The sequence below is a fragment of the Fimicolochytrium jonesii genome, assembly GCF_025526975.1.
Source record: "Fimicolochytrium jonesii strain JEL569 chromosome Unknown EV422scaffold_40, whole genome shotgun sequence".
NCBI lineage: Eukaryota > Fungi > Chytridiomycota > Chytridiomycetes > Spizellomycetales > Powellomycetaceae > Fimicolochytrium > Fimicolochytrium jonesii.
The window spans coordinates 111,958-126,797 of NW_026515707.1; the positions used below are offsets into that span (position 1 = coordinate 111,958).

A 14,840-nucleotide genomic window follows, 5' to 3' on the forward strand; every position below is an offset into this window, starting at 1 on the left:
TTCGGCCGCTCGGCCTGGAGGGAATCCCGAAGCCCTGGAGAAGGGACGGTTTGGCAGCCAAGCCGAGATTCCCAAACCGCCACACCAATCTAGCATCACGGGCAGCCGTGGAACCCCGTCCTGGGTCGAGATCCCATTGCTACGTGCCTGATGAGGGAGGTTGCCGCGAGGGTTGTGGGTGTATATGTAGACCTGACCGGTTGCGGGGTGGACACCCGGACGAGATGAGACAAAGTGGAGAGAAAGCCCCGCTCAGATACATGGCATCCCCCAATCATCTCGGTCGTTTCCAATTTCGGCAATGGAATTTTCGAGATTCTCACTCCAGAAATGACTGCCCAATGCTACATGCTCGTGTCATTGGGTCGTAATACAGTACATGCCCCCGCATACAACGGGGGTTATATAATCCTACCGCCATTTATGCAGAGCGTCGCAGTTGGGCATCTTCATCTGTTCCGCGGCGCGCAGACGTTTCTCGTCGACTTTGAACCACCCGTAGGCTTGGTTGATGCGGAACCGCCGCTGTTCTTGTTCTTGTTGGCAGTAGCTTTGCAGGTGGCGGCGCCACTATGCATCAGGGACGAGATGGATGTGTGAGTTATGCGCGTGAATCCGCAAAAGCATGCAAGATCCTGTTTTGGACATACCTCCTGCTCAACATCGTTCTCGAACCCCCTCACCTCCTGCGGCCGTTCCTTGGGCGCCCTCCACCTATTCCATTGCCTCGAGTTTACATAATACTGCACCTGTCTCGGTTTCGTTTTGCGCTCCATATCATACGTCTGCGTGTTCATGAACGAGAACGTGGGGGCCGGGTCGGATATGCCTCCGGAAGAGGTGAGCGTTGAGAAGAGGGAGGAGAGCAGGGGCAGGATGAAGATCATGAAGAAGGGGAGGAGGCGCGCGAGGTTGAGGAGGGGCTCGTCTTCGGTTTGGGCCCGTTGGTGGTGGGCGCGGGTGCGTGCGGCAGAGTGGAAGGGGTGTTGGCGGCCGAAACCGGGGCCGGACGTGAAGCTGTGCATTCGCATGCCTGTCGGGTACGTACAAACGTTTCAGTCATTGCTTCTCAGTCCGAAAACCGTATGACATCCCACAACCGGTCGAAATGGCCCCCATCAGTGAATCGATTTCTCACCTGGCCCACCCTGACCTCCAAAGAACATGTTGAAGATATCCTCCGGACTAATCTCCGACTCGAACTGGTTTCCGTAGAACCCATTCATTCCGCCCCCACCGCCTCCTCCGCCACCTCCAGCGCGCGAGCTGTCTGAATCTATCCCGAACCGGTCGTATTTCGCTTTTTTATCTGCGTCGCCTAGCACTGCGAAGGCGTGTCCGATTGCTTTGAACGCATCGTCGGTCCCTGGAGCGCCGCATTTGTCCGGGTGAAATTGCAGTGCCAGCTGTGCGGGGAGAGAGAAATAACGTCAGCATCGCGTTGGATAGAGCCAAGGGAAGCGAGGGATGGTTTGGCGGTGGTTGAACGATACCCTGCTTGCTCCGCTCGCGACAAGGATGTTGAACTGCGATGGGCGGAGCTGCTCGCTTCGCTCGCACAAGATGCAACGCTCGCCGTTGCTCGTATCGCCCGTTCTCACCTTCCGATAAGCCTTCTTAATATCCGAATCCGAGCAACCCTTCTTCAAATCCAACACAGCATAAAGATCCCCCTGCGCTTTACAAGCCTTAATCCTCTTAATCCCCTCAACCTGGTCCGGCGTGAAGGGTCTAGACGGCGCTGCTTCCGCTTTCGAACTGTCGGCTGCTGAAGCTGAAGCTGAGCGTCTACGTGCTGTGGATGCTGCGTCACGGGCGGAGGAGGATGCGGTGGGTTTTGTTGAGGTTGAGTGGGTGCTGAGGAATGACAGCTACGAGGTAAGGCATTTAGAGAGGGAGATCAGAATGCGTGCGAGGCGGAGTAAACAGAGCGGTTTTCTGACAACCGCCCGCTCCTTGCTGCACTTGGCTCTGGAACAAGAGTGAAAGGAGAACACTCAACACCTACCCAAGACATTCCCTCTGGAGTTTCACAAAGGGCGATAGACTTGTTTGCGAATTTGAGAGCGGACTGAGTGTTTCCGGCCTTGAATTTCTCCTTTGAGATTTCGAGACAGCGTAAGGCCTCGTCTCTGTTCATGGCTGTGTGCGAGGTTAGGCGAGTGGGGGAGAGAGTACTGTAAGGGCGCGAGAGCCGAGCCGAGGTGTATGTGGTGGGTGGCTGCAGGGAGTCGTGGGAATAGTGCTGAGCCCGTCCTACTCAGGGTGACGAATGCCGCGGTGACTTTTGCGGCCAGGAGGGAAGACGAGACGTGGCAGGCAGGCAGGCAGGCGCTTCTCGCTCGACTCTCGACGCGTTGATCAGGCGAGAGAGATAATACAAGAGGGGAGAAGATGTAGACACGTACACAAAGCACGGATCTTATCCCCAAACGAGGCAGTCCAGAGGCGGCCATTTGGCGGTGGACTCAAAGGAGACGGCCTGCGGATGGACAAGGGCGCTGAAGAGCTAAGGGTTGGGAAGAGTGTGGGCCTTTTCGGAGAACAACTCAATCCCCGCTTTGTTGCATGGAGATGTACGCAACCAAAGTGCGGGCGAAATGCTTTTCACAAAACTGTCTGAGGTTGGTTGAACGAACGAAAGCATAACGAGAAGTAGCTCGGAGGATGCATGGCCTCCGCCGTGGGCTGCGTAGAGAAAACAGAAACCTTAGAATCAACGCGCTGCCAATCTGCACGCAACCCGGTTCGAATATCTATCTGACCTCCAGAGCGAATCATCACACGTCCGGATGTCTGTGGGTTACCCTCATCCCTTTGCGGTCAGTTTTGGTGGGGTAATGCCATAGCTTATGTAGATGCATATAATGCCTCCTGCGATCCATCTATATGCACTGCTCCGGATTGGCGCCCCAGAAACAGGCATGTGTCGTGCACGGCTGTTCACCAATTCAACATATATGCCTTTTGTTGTCCATCATCCCATTCGAGGTCTCGATGAAACCGCAAGGTTTGAACACGTACATACACTGAGTGAGTCTGGTTGCAAGTGGTTGCTCTCGAAGTGCCCAAAGAAGGTTGAACGAACGCGGTGACGTGAGCATGCTGGGAACGCGCCCCCACCGTCAAAGTCGGAAGAGCTAGCTGAGTACTCCCTCCAAATACGCACTCCCTCCCAACTCCCTCCCTCCCTCCCTCACCAACACCCACACACCCACCCGTCACCAACCCACCGTCCAAAATGTCAACCCTCTTCTCCTTCGGCGCCAAATCCCCCACCCCCCCAACCGACCCCGACTCCCCAGCGCGCACAGACTCCCCCTCCCCAACAACAGAGGACGAAACACCCCTCACAGAATCCAAAGAAGCCGAAGTCGGAACCCAGACCAGCTGCATGCATTTCCTGGTGAAGAGTAAGCTGGGCTGGATTGCGTGGAAGGAGATGGAGGCTACGCTTTATTCGTAAGTCTTGGGATACCACGGGGAGAGGGGGGGGTCAGATGGGGGTGTTGATGGGGTCTGTTTAGGATTTTTGAACGGGGGTTTGGAGCGACGAGGTGCCAGATGAAGTTTGCGGAGCTGAGTGAGGACTTTGGGTTTGAGGTTGAGGTTCCGAATTCGGAAGTGGTAAGCGTGCTATTCCCCATGGAGCGGCCTCGAAGAGTTTTCTTCTTAATCTTTTGCGAACTGGTTGTGTAGGAGAAGTTTCAGAAGTTTTTCAAGGGGAGGGCCCTGGCGCAGGAGATCGGTGGGTTGTTTGGATTTTTTGACGTGTGTTGGGATGTAGATGCTGGGAAGCGCTCAACATGCCCGCTTGTTTTCTCGTTGCAGATATGTTGCACGGCATCGACCCGGTCGTCAACTCACGGCGCGATGTAAGAGCCAGCCATCGGCGTTTTCGTTCAGAGGCCTCTGCTTCTGGACCTGGAATTTGTGCTGATGAAGCATTCATGATTTGTTTATGTAGGCGAAACTCACGAATTTGAAAAAGACCATGGGGTCCACTTTGCAGGAGAGTGATGGTGAGTGGCCAACCAGCAAATATTGGATAGGCCATGCCGCAGAATAGGCCCACCAATCGCACCCTCTCTCCCCCAGTCCGCAGTTCAATCGAAACCGTCCTGCACCGCTTCGCCGCCCTCGAAGCCGTTGGCGCCGCCCGCACGAAAGAAGTCGCCGCGATCCAATCGCAATTCAGCGACCTGCAATCCAACATGCTTAAGAAATTCGACGACACGCTGCGGCGGTTCCAGGAGAAGAGCGAGAATGCGGTTTGGAGGAGGATGAGGGAGGTGGAGAGGGAGATTAGGGAGAGTGTTGCGGAGGATTTGGCCATTTTGAATATGAATCCGATGATGGGGAAGGAAGCGGGGGGGTCGCCTGCTACGCCGACGCCGGGTGGGGCTGTGACGCCGACGGCTGCGGTTGGAACGCCTACTGCTGCGACGCCGACGAGTGCTGCGGTTGGAACGCCTACTGGTGCGATACCGGCCGACACCCCCCTTGCAGCGACGACGACGCCATCACCAACAACCTCCTCGCAACCCACCCCCGACCTCACAACCGAGCTCGCCCAACTCCGCACCCAACTCGAATCAGCCCAAACCCAAATCGCTTCCCTCCTATCCACCAACACCACCCTTCAATCCCAACTCACAACACTGACCACCGCCCTCGCCACCGCGGAAGCCGAAATCACCCGTCTCAAGTCCCTCCCGACCCCATCCTCATCCGACACGGAGCAACAACTAACCGACCTCCGCGACCAAATCACAGACCTCCGCGCCGTCCGCGACGGGCTCCGCGTACAGCTCCGAGAAGCGCAGACGGAGCGGGACTCGTTTACGAGCGCTTATGTTAGTTTGCAGAGGGAGGTAGAGATTTTGAAGGCGGCGAAGGGTGGGATGGGCGGTTCGAGGAGGGGGTCGAGGGAGGTGTTGGGGGAGGAGGTGAAGGAGCATTTGGTTGAAATTCCGGTGGAATTGGGGATGGAGCGGAAGGAGGAGGCGGGTGCGCCGCCGGAGCTTGTGGTGGGGCCGGAGACGACAGTTTTGGGGGTTGGGGATGCTGCGGTGGTGAAAGGGGAGGAGGAGGACCCATGGAGGCAGTGACGGTTGAGGATGAGGACTTACAAACTTTTGAAGCATTGCTTTTGGTTGAATTCTACAGTTAGAGCATCGTTTGCACGTTCTAGAAGATACATGTACAGTACCCGCTAAGCCTGTGCTGTGGGTTGTTCGTAGGACTGTCAGGGCTGTCCCGGTGATGTCTAGGATGTCTGGGCTGGTGCAGCGGCGATGTCTTGCGTTGAAACGGGAAGTGGGGAACGTGGAGAACACAGGCTCTTCAAGGTCCGACATTCGCTCTTGACAGACACACAACACACTCCTCTCTCGCTTATAAACACTCCCCAGCATCCCGCAATGGCCCTACTACGCAACGTCACTCGGTGCATGGAGAAGATTGCGCCCCTGAAGATCGCAGAACACGCGTGGGACAATGTGCGTTAAGAGTTGCCAACCATCCTCCCCCAACTCGCATCCCAAACCACCCCCACTCTCCCACTAGGTCGGTCTCCTGATCGAAGCGCCCTTCCCGCGCCCCGGCCGCACCGTCTTCCTCACTATCGACCTGACCCATCCCGTCCTCTCCGAAGCCCTCGCAAACCCCGACATCGGGGTCATCGTCTCCTACCACCCGCCGCTGTTCAAGTCCTTCAACCGGCTGACGCTGAAGGATGAGAAGCAGAGCATCGCGTTGAAGTGTGCGGCGTCGGGTGTGAGCGTGTATGCGCCGCATACGTCGTTGGATAACTGTGTGGAGGGGATTAATGATTGGTTGGCGAGGGGGTTGGGGGAGGGAGAGACGAGGGTTATTAATGAGATGGAGGGGCCGCCGGAAGGTGGGTTGTTGGGAGGGAGAGGTTTGGGAGTTGGGACTCGCGTTGATGGTGGGATTGGTATCTTGTTGCAGGTCAGGAGGGATGTGGATCCGGACGGATTCACACACTAAAGCAGCCTATCCCCCTTAAGACTCTTGTTGAGCGGGTCAAGAAACATCTCGGGTTGGCCCATGGTATGTGTACACTGCTATCAAGTAAGATCCGCATGGTCACTCACATCGTCACTGCGTAGTCCGCCTCGCGACCGCGCCAGGTCAAGAATCCAAAGATGTCGCAACGGTCGCCATCTGCGCCGGGTCGGGGGCAAGCATCTTGGGCGGAGTGAAAGCTGACGTTTACTTCACCGGTAAGGGTTCCCTTTCGCATTCGCACGGTCGGCATGATAGTCTTATTCATTGCCCTTTCGCGCCTCAAACAGGAGAAATGTCGCATCATGAAGTGCTTGCCGCTTTAGCCGATAACACCAAGTACGTGATTATGCCCCTTTCAGGTTTTTGCGCACATGTACTCTACCGGCTTGAACGCTTATCTGTTTATTTCCATTTTACGTAGCGTCATTCTCTGCGAGCATACGAACACAGAACGAGGCTTCCTCTCCAACGTTCTACAGCCCCGACTGCAGAAGCTTCTCCGCGAGGAAGACGAGGGCGCGGTGGTGGTCTGCAGTAAGGTGGATAAGGATCCGCTTGTTGTTGTTTGAGGGGCCCGTACTGGGTATGCTATCCCCAGTGGTGTGAGTGGGCTGTGAGCTTTTTGGGAGGGTTGTGTGCTTGTCACAACTGTGATCGTTTGCAAGTGGTCCATCGAGGGAGGCGGGCTTGCAGCGAGACAGGATCCACGAAGGCCTGCCCGTCTGAGCGAGCCTGTGTTGTGGGTGAACATCATGGATGGGAATAAACGGGTTTGCATATAGTTGGACCCTGGCCATCAGCCGCAGTTCACATCGGCGTATGTACTAATAGTCTGAAATCGATATCGTAGTGTGATTATGTAGACCTATCTCAACCCCTCTCTGCGCTGTACAAGTAGATACCCATATCATACCCATGAGCGTCAGAAGTCTGACCTCCTCACTAGCCTTCGCTATTTGGATGTCAGCATGGAAACGCGCACCCCTCGCAACCTCGCCATTTTCAAGAGCCAAGGAACTGAACCAGAAATTGACCACAGCATCTCAACGCAAACCAAAAATGCTCTCCACCCAAGGCCACTGGCTCCCAACCCTAGACGCCCAAATCCAGTACGCCCAATCCAACCAGCACCTCATCCCGCGTCCTCCTCCCTCAACAACAACATCGCAGAATAACCGCACTAATCAAAACGTCGAATGCTCATTACACGGCCATCTCCGCGACACGGCCCTTCAGAAACTGTTTGAGCGGCTCGTGGCTGTTACGGGCGATATTGCGTTCGAGGGACGGGAGAACTTTTGGGAGCATGAGATTGGGTGGAGGCCGGCAGGTATGGGTGGCGAGATGGATGATCTTTGGGGGATGTCGGGGTACTTGGGTCGGGTGTGCATGGTTGGGAAGTGGGTTGATGGGAAGAGTGTAGGCTCATGGTTTTGGTCATTTCGATTTCGGTACTTGAACAGTTGAGACGCCGTTTGGCGCTGGACGCAACGATGACGTCCCCGTATTCCTACGGTCGGAGATCCTCGGGCCGCAGAAGGAGTTTCTGACGTTACATAAACGCCAATGGTGAATATTTCCGCCTCATATGTTAGGGCTCCCCAGCACATCTCTAACACCCCGCTTCCGCATCTAGGGTCCTCTGTTTCCGCGGCGCCCCCGAACCACCCAAACCCGGCGACGGCAAACGGGCGACGCAGCGGGTCATCTACGAGTCGCGGCTGAAGGGCGATGCCCTCAAGTACATGGAGATGGTGGGCTACACGTACGGTGGAGATTTGCCGTCTCGCGGGGTGCTGCTGGGTGAGCCCGGGCTTACGTTGTGTGTGTTAGGTTCAACTTTGAGTTCACGCGCCGGGGATATGTATTCTGGTATAGGAGTATACGGATCCTTATCTACCGGGTGTACAAGGTAAGGAGTCTTTGCATCGCGAAAGCCCATGTTCAGTGTCTCACCGTCCACGTGCAGCTTGAGACCCGCAACAAAGTAACCTCGGCAGTCCCTATTGACGACACAAACGACGGGTGGACGGTCGAAGCCATTGCGCCGCTGACGACTGCCGAACGGGTGCCGGAAAAGGTGCATGAGTTGCATGCGTTTGCGGGGTTGATTGCGGGGTAAGGGGCTACTGTTTCGAACGCACTTATGCCTTAAGCGAGGGATGAATCCCAGCATGTTCGGGTCCGTATGTTGACGATCGTTTGTTCATATGCGTGCAGTTTGGTCAAGTTGGTCGTGGTAGACCATGCCGTCCTGCGTAGTCGTCTCTACTACAAGTCTTGACACCAACCTGGGATTCGGCCTTGTCTCCCGCTGGACAACAGCGATCCGCCCCTCGGTCTCTGAGGACGTAGTACAGGGATACGGCGTAATCTGCCCGACCGCAGCCGTTGACGTACGAGAAACGAACGCACGGACTGGACTTCCGCCAAAACGGCTCACAAAGATCTTGCGGACCGTTCACACTGTGGTTGACGACGTGCTGGACGGCGAAAAGCGGAAAGCATGTAGGGAAATGAGAGATTCACACGGCGTACTCATGTGCGATTCGCGTCCCCTCAAAGATCTAGCCGACCAGGACTTGATCCTACCGCTGCGCTCGCAACACCTCTTGTGGAAAACGCAACTCCGCAAATGCTACATTCCCATCACGCACTTTTTTTTGGGATCATCACTATCCATACAACTGTTCTGAAAATATAGAACGCGCGCTAGACTGCGTAGGAAGCTACGCATGGCATGGATGGCGAGCAAAGGACCATACACCATATTCTTGCTCCTCTGCACGATTGGTGCCCATTTGGTTGACTCCTATGTCCAATCTATGAAATTTGAGGCGCTGAACGAATGAAGATGGTATGCACTATGCACAATTTCCGGGCAAGCGTCTCGGCACTATAGCGATCTGTTATCTCGATTGAGCGCCCGGAAGTCAAACGTCAGGGATGAGAAGCGAAAGCGGTGACGGTGCTCGCTGCTCACTTCCACAGGCTTCATAGATATGAATCAGCAATTAAGTCGAGGACCAAAGCGGCGATGGCCGCTCCTGGCGCTTGTGAAACGGCTTGCCGTGCTGGTCGATTGACCGTGCGGGTGCGGACCTGTCCTGAGATCTTCCTTCGACGTCTTGAACACACGCACTGTGACGAAATCAGGGCTCGTCTTGTCGTGTTGCCTTTCGGTCTCCATCCCCAGCCATCAATAAACCGACATCTGGAATCATAACCGAACCGAGTCCCTGGAATGACGCGCACCCGGCAAACTGGTTCACTGACGATGTTAAACCAACGATGGCAACCCCCAATGTTTAGCGAAGCGTGCACCTGCATCCCTACTCAATACTGAGGGAGCTGAGCTGTTTGGATGGGGGAATGTGATGGCCATTCCTAAACATTTCGAAAGCATCCGGAGCGGAGGAAGAGTGGTATATATTGACGTCCGTGCGGAGAGATGGCCCTCCCGTTCCGTCGCTTGCTTGCCTTCAGAGTACCAAAAACCGCCCACCCTCCTACCGGATCCAGGAGTCGACTCTTCTGTCATAAATACCCGCAATCTCCAAACAGCAGCTACGCCATACTATCCCCTACGCTACTTGACACACCGAAATATCGGCCTCCGAAAACTCGGCGTCGCATTCTCCGACCGTCCCAAACACACGACTTCCCCAAACTTGATCTCCTCCCTTAACACCTCCTCGAACCCCTCCGGCCTCAATTGTATGTTCCTCATATTCGCCTTCATCTCCTCATCCAGCCGGCTATCCGCCTTCGTATACGAGTCCCACGGCTGCGGCTCAAGTAGCAAGACACCGCCATCGTTGAGAGAGTGGTAGCAACGTTTGAAGAAGCGGCGGAGGCCCGCGTCGCCGTGGTTGAGGTGGATCCATTTGCTGATGGAGAGGGCGAGGATGACGTCGTATTTGTGGGTCGCGAGGGAGGGATTGGGTTCGTGGAGCCAGTCGCCGCAGCGGAATTTGATGTTGGCCGGGAAGCGCGGTGGGGGCGGTGGTGGGGCGCCGTATGGGTTTGATGGAGCATCGGTGCTGATTGGCTCGTCGACGATGGGGAGTGGGCCAAATAGATGCGTACAGCTCTGCGGGAAATAGTCAACGTCCAATGCATGCGAGTCCACTGGCTCTGCAACCCCATCCCTGTCCACGTCCATAGCATCTCCCCTATCTGCATCGGCATCCTGCTCCACCGTGCTCTCTCGCTCCGGCTGGACCAACGACGCCCGATTTACCACACCCGCCCTTGCCTTCCTCACCAACAGCGGGTCGATATCGACGCCCTCCACCTCCGCCGCGCCGCAAAGCATCGCAATCTGGATCGCCATGACTCCCGCGTTGCATCCGACATCGAGCACCTTTTTGCCCCTGAACCAGTCCTTGTCGAACAGGGCAAGCCGCGTGTCGACCCGCGCGCGGTGCGTCCGTTTGCGGTAGTAGCGGTCGTAGTTGCCGTGGGAGTGGGTTGGGCGGACGCGGGGTTTTGCAACAGTTGTCGAGGGCGCTTTTTGTTGCTGCTGCTTTGAGACATGCTGCTCTTGGGTATCTGCCGGTTGTTGTAAGATCGTTTGGACCGGCGGTGGTGCGTGATCAGTAACTACTGCAACGGGCCGAGGCACAGCCGGCGGCGGGGTGACCACAGGCCTGACGCTAGGTATAATTGAAGAAGCAGCCCCTGGTAGCCGTCGTTTCACCTGTCTCGGTACGAGAGCAATTTGTGATCGGACGCTCCCGGCTCCAAGAGTGCGGGGATGTTGCCCATGGGCGTGAGGAGGATGTCTGCCGGAAGGGAGGTAGGTCGAAAGCTGCGGGTCGTCCCAATGAGCTAGGTAAGGGTTCTGCTTGGGTGGCGGTGGCGACGGCGGTGGTACTTCTTCTCCCATCATTGTTGTCTCTTCGGCGGTCCGTTGGCAGTGTTGTCGCGGCAACAAGCAGACAACCTGGAATCAGTCTTCCATGTCTTCCATGTCCACGTTGTACAAGCATCCCCACGAAAGCGTCCAACACCCCAACGAAGCCGTCCAGAAACAAAAGCCCGCTACCATGCCACCCCTCCCCGGTTCGACTCTCGACAACCAAACCCACCCCATCCCCGCTCTCCCGGGGCACCACCTCTTCCATCGTCCCACCAACACCTTCGCCGACCACCTCCTCCTCACCCGCGCATTCCTCACCGGCACACTCACCTCCTCCGCCACGCAATTAACCCCGCTCGCATCCGAATCCACCCGCATCCTCCCTCACCTGCTCGCGATGAACAGCGGCGGGTACATGTCGGTTAGTAGCCAGCCTGGGATGTGGGAGGACGGGAGGCGGCAGAAGGCGTATGTGGAGGGGTTTATTGAGCGGGGGTGGTGGGAGAGGTTTGGAGGGCGGGAGGGCATGGGGAGGGTGGGGAGGGTGGGGTACTATTCCGTGAGGGAGGTGCAGGGCGGGGACGGGATGATAGTGACGAATGTCGGGGAGGAGGGGGATGCAACAGCAAGGGATGGGCATACGCATCCCGATCCTTCGGGGTCGTACATCGTAACGCAACGGCTCACGGACCCCGAGGGCGATTGGATGGACTGCACCCGTGTCTACTTCCACGACGACCTGCAGGAGACGATGACGCTGATGCGGCCGCGGTACCACGACCCGGGGCGGTTGCTGCAGTGCGTGTTTGCGGCGAGGGAGGGCGGGAGTAATGAGCTGTTTGAGGTGCTGGTGGAGGTTTTCAAGGCGCCCTACCCGATCATTGTCCAGCAGGCTTCAGGATCCGAGCATGGTGCATAGGGACGACCGGCTGTCGTTTGGTATTCAGTGTGGCATTATGCCATCGGTGTGCTTTTTCGAGCCATACCCATTTACAAAATATACCCATCTACGTACGTAAATCGAACGGGTGTCGCCAAACGCCGGCCAATGATCCACCCCGCAAAATCGCTCTCGGAGCATCCCTTCCTCACATATCAACCATATTCTCCATCTCAACAATCTCGCCCCACAACTCCCTATAAACCGACAAAAATCTGCCCATTTGCGCGTTCCCCGCTTGCGGATACCCTCCCAGGAGCAGGTGGTCATCCGAATGCGACGAGATGAGTCCACGGTCCTCGAACGATTTAAACACGTTGAGGAAGAGGGCTTTGTCGTTGAGGGCGAGTGAGGCTTCGAGGAAACGGGGGGCGGTAGGATGGGGGAGATTGCGGGAGATGGCGTAGCGGAGGGCGTCGAGGACCTGTGGGTGGGGGGGGGGGGGGGGGGGGGGAGAGAGTGGGATGGATGAGATACCATTGGGGAGATGCGAAAGGGGTCGTATTGGGCCCCCGGCATGAAACACCACACCCCACCTGTCCCCGTCCAAGTAAAACCTCCACAACCTCTTCCTCCTCCCCCAACCTCTTCAGCATGTCCAGGCCCAGCTGCGCAAACGGCCTATACTCCCCCTCGCGTTCCAACAGCAGCCGCGCGACGTCGATCGAGTCCTCTACCACATTGTACTGCACGTATTGGTGAAGCTCCGTGTAGCGTTTGGAGCGGAGGAGGAGAGTGGAAAGGAGGGCGTGGAGGGCTGGGAGGGCCGGTTTTGTGGGAGGGAGGGAGGAGAGGTAGAGGATGAGGGTGTGGGTTAGGTAGGGGGTGGATGGCGTCTGGATTGATGGGGCATGCAAGAGTTTTATGTGGATTAGTGAGCTGCTGTGAAACGTGGATCTGAATGTAGCTCGTCTGAGAGTAACTGTTTTTACCTCCTCCTCGGCCAAGACCGCAAACACGTTCGCATACATCAGCTCCTGGAAACAATACGGAAGTCTCGAGGGTGATAGCTGTTCGTCCACTCCTGCATGTACCCGAGCTAGAAACAAACCGAACAAGGGGGAAACAGTCAGCACACGACGTCGCTTTCAAAATCCTCCATGAACAAAACGCGCTTCGTCCTCACCCAAAGAATTCCTACTCCCCAGCGTCCCATGCGACGTAGATCGTCTCGATATCGTCTGCATCCCGTTCGCCAACGAGCTAATCGAATCCACAGACGCATGCGTCGGCAGCCTACAACCATTGCAAACATCATCAGCACCGCAATTCATCACACCGCTTCCCCTCAAAGAGCACCAACGAAATACGCACTCCCTTTCCCCCCCAGCCGCCCCAATCAACCCAAACACCACCCTCAACACCCCCACCCCAACCTCCCGCCTCATCATCCCCAGCACCCTCCTTAAAACCAGCCCCGTGACTTCCCCACCCTCCCTCCTCAACAAAAACTTCACAATCTCCACATCGGTAGCCGAATCCTCCATCGCGGTTATGATTGATTCGAGGTTGAGGTGGATGGTGTAGAGGATTTGGCGGGTGGGGAGGAGGAGGGAGAAGGGAGGAATTGGGTGCCATTCTTCTGTGAATACTAGAGGGAAGGTTGGTACGTTTCTAATAGCGGGAGGTAGGGAAGGGGAAAAGGTGGACTTACGGTCGTCTAGGGAGGAGTCGTCGTCGGTTTGCGGGAGGGATGTGTGTTTGGCGGTGAGGAGGGGGAGGGTGAGGTCGTGTTTGAGGTCGATTATCATGTAGTTCTGAATCCAAAAAAAAAGACCGCCATCGTTGAGTGACGTGCGAGGACTGAGATGGCTTTTGCATATAGCATGCAATACCTTGGTGACGAGGTTATGAACAACCACCAAACTATCCACCACGCTCGCAACGAAGCTGCCCCGCGCATCCAACTGGTACGTGATCGGCTTATGCGGACCGGATTTGGTTATCCGGTACAGCGCCAGTGTCGGCGTGGGCGTCGTCAAGTCGAAGAAGCCGCAGAACAACCTCCCATATCTTTTCCAAACATAAGATACCGTGAGGCGTCTTGGAAAGAAGAGAGGGGATGAAGGAGCAAGCACGCACTTACATCGTCATCAGAACAACCTGCTTCCGCGTCACCTGCGCACTCACCCCTTGATTCGCATTCGCCGGCTGCAGCGTCATCTGCACCAGCTGGTCGCACACCGCGTCGGGGCGGAAGTAGAACAGGCGGAGCGCGGAGGGGCCAATGGAGGCGACCAGGACGTGGTGGTCTGCCTACGCCACCCCAATCGTCAGTTGTGCACCGATGCCCGATCATCGCGGGATGAGAAACACGAAGCTTACCCAGTAGCTATACCAATTCACCCTCACCCCGACCGTTTTCTTCAGGACCAGCTTCTGCTCTCTGTTACTGTACTACGAACAACATCAGTGCCCCGCAATTCCACCCTCTCCGTTTCCCCTCTCTTCACGGTTGTCTGACCTGACCTGGTACATATGCAACCCCGTCCCCCCGACAACCACCAACTCCCCCGCAAACGTCCACTCGAACCCAAGCACTGCATCGGAAGAATTGGCGTCGCGGAGGATCTCCTGCACCGGCACCGCATTTCCACCCGTTGAGCTCACGTCTACTATCTCCTGAATGCGTCGTTCCCATTCAGCCCTCAGCTTGCCAAAAATGAGAGATCACGCCCGAATGATGCCATCGCTCACCAACATCTTCGCACTCCTCAAAACACCCCACAACCTCCCCCCAGAATCCCATTTCGCGTCCCGGATCGCTCCCTTGTGTTCCAACTCCACTTGCAGACCCCCGGGTACATTTTCCTGGGGGGGGATGCGGATTTCATGGTCGTCGCGGATGGTGATGATGGAGGCGCGGTGGTGGTCGAAGAGGAGGGCGCTGAGGCTGGGGTCCGGGGGGTGGGTGTGCCATGTTGTGTTGAGGGTTAGGGGTTGGGACATGAGGGATCGGGTTGTGTGATGGGGGTGATGGACTTTGTGATGCGAGCAAAGCAC

General features: G+C 56.4%; 7 protein-coding genes across 7 annotated transcripts; 4 read left to right on the forward strand and 3 right to left on the reverse strand.

Annotated features, from left to right (window-relative positions):
- Positions 1-80: 80 nt before the first annotated feature.
- On the reverse strand, positions 81-2,499 carry EV422DRAFT_328380 (uncharacterized protein). Its single transcript, XM_053066338.1, has 5 exons — positions 2,009-2,499; positions 1,494-1,871; positions 1,139-1,406; positions 651-1,033; positions 81-570 (listed from the first exon to the last, which is right to left on the reverse strand). The coding sequence occupies exons 1-5, from the start codon at positions 2,138-2,140 to the stop codon at positions 412-414; spliced, it is 1,320 nt and encodes a 439-aa protein (XP_052921123.1). The 5' UTR covers positions 2,141-2,499; the 3' UTR covers positions 81-411.
- A 742-nt stretch (positions 2,500-3,241) lies between these two features.
- EV422DRAFT_572049 (uncharacterized protein) lies at positions 3,242-5,111 on the forward strand (the record flags this gene model as incomplete). The annotated part of the gene is made up of 6 exons (XM_053073060.1): positions 3,242-3,462; positions 3,528-3,627; positions 3,700-3,748; positions 3,832-3,875; positions 3,968-4,022; positions 4,099-5,111. 6 exons carry the CDS (start codon positions 3,242-3,244, stop codon positions 5,109-5,111), a joined length of 1,482 nt encoding a protein of 493 aa, XP_052921124.1.
- A 312-nt stretch (positions 5,112-5,423) lies between these two features.
- On the forward strand, positions 5,424-6,602 carry EV422DRAFT_501616 (GTP cyclohydrolase 1 type 2/Nif3; the record flags this gene model as incomplete). Its single annotated transcript, XM_053068202.1, has 6 exons — positions 5,424-5,501; positions 5,569-5,902; positions 5,974-6,075; positions 6,135-6,248; positions 6,321-6,369; positions 6,455-6,602. The coding sequence occupies 6 exons, from the start codon at positions 5,424-5,426 to the stop codon at positions 6,600-6,602; spliced, it is 825 nt and encodes a 274-aa protein (XP_052921125.1).
- A 490-nt stretch (positions 6,603-7,092) lies between these two features.
- EV422DRAFT_501622 (uncharacterized protein) lies at positions 7,093-8,155 on the forward strand (the record flags this gene model as incomplete). Its single annotated transcript, XM_053068203.1, has 5 exons — positions 7,093-7,363; positions 7,497-7,602; positions 7,670-7,798; positions 7,867-7,945; positions 8,003-8,155. 5 exons carry the CDS (start codon positions 7,093-7,095, stop codon positions 8,153-8,155), a joined length of 738 nt encoding a protein of 245 aa, XP_052921126.1.
- A 1,289-nt stretch (positions 8,156-9,444) lies between these two features.
- On the reverse strand, positions 9,445-11,415 carry EV422DRAFT_546975 (Bicoid-interacting protein 3-domain-containing protein). Its single transcript, XM_053071571.1, has one exon. It carries the CDS (start codon positions 10,925-10,927, stop codon positions 9,623-9,625), a length of 1,305 nt encoding a protein of 434 aa, XP_052921127.1. The 5' UTR covers positions 10,928-11,415; the 3' UTR covers positions 9,445-9,622.
- Positions 11,085-11,816, forward strand: EV422DRAFT_510019 (uncharacterized protein; the record flags this gene model as incomplete). The annotated part of the gene is made up of 1 exon (XM_053068893.1): positions 11,085-11,816. The coding sequence occupies one exon, from the start codon at positions 11,085-11,087 to the stop codon at positions 11,814-11,816; it is 732 nt and encodes a 243-aa protein (XP_052921128.1).
- A 169-nt stretch (positions 11,817-11,985) lies between these two features.
- EV422DRAFT_572054 (colon cancer-associated protein Mic1-like-domain-containing protein) lies at positions 11,986-14,786 on the reverse strand (the record flags this gene model as incomplete). Its single annotated transcript, XM_053073061.1, has 11 exons — positions 11,986-12,261; positions 12,374-12,673; positions 12,770-12,876; positions 12,964-13,073; positions 13,152-13,419; positions 13,492-13,594; positions 13,673-13,850; positions 13,924-14,093; positions 14,163-14,234; positions 14,307-14,459; positions 14,535-14,786. 11 exons carry the CDS (start codon positions 14,784-14,786, stop codon positions 11,986-11,988), a joined length of 1,989 nt encoding a protein of 662 aa, XP_052921129.1.
- Positions 14,787-14,840: the final 54 nt, after the last annotated feature.

Bases quoted from the DNA above. Each gene is read 5' to 3' on its own strand.
- EV422DRAFT_328380 (XM_053066338.1), bottom strand. From the start codon at position 2,140: ATGAACAGAGACGAGGCCTTACGCTGTCTCGAAATCTCAAAGGAGAAA. The intron at 1,407-1,493 runs GTATCGTTCAAC...CTCCCCGCACAG, and splicing joins TCGCGAGCGGAGCAAGCAGG to CTGGCACTGCAATTTCACCC. The intron at 1,034-1,138 runs GTGAGAAATCGA...CGTACCCGACAG, and splicing joins TGGAGGTCAGGGTGGGCCAG to GCATGCGAATGCACAGCTTC.
- EV422DRAFT_546975 (XM_053071571.1), bottom strand. From the start codon at position 10,927: ATGATGGGAGAAGAAGTACCACCGCCGTCGCCACCGCCACCCAAGCAG.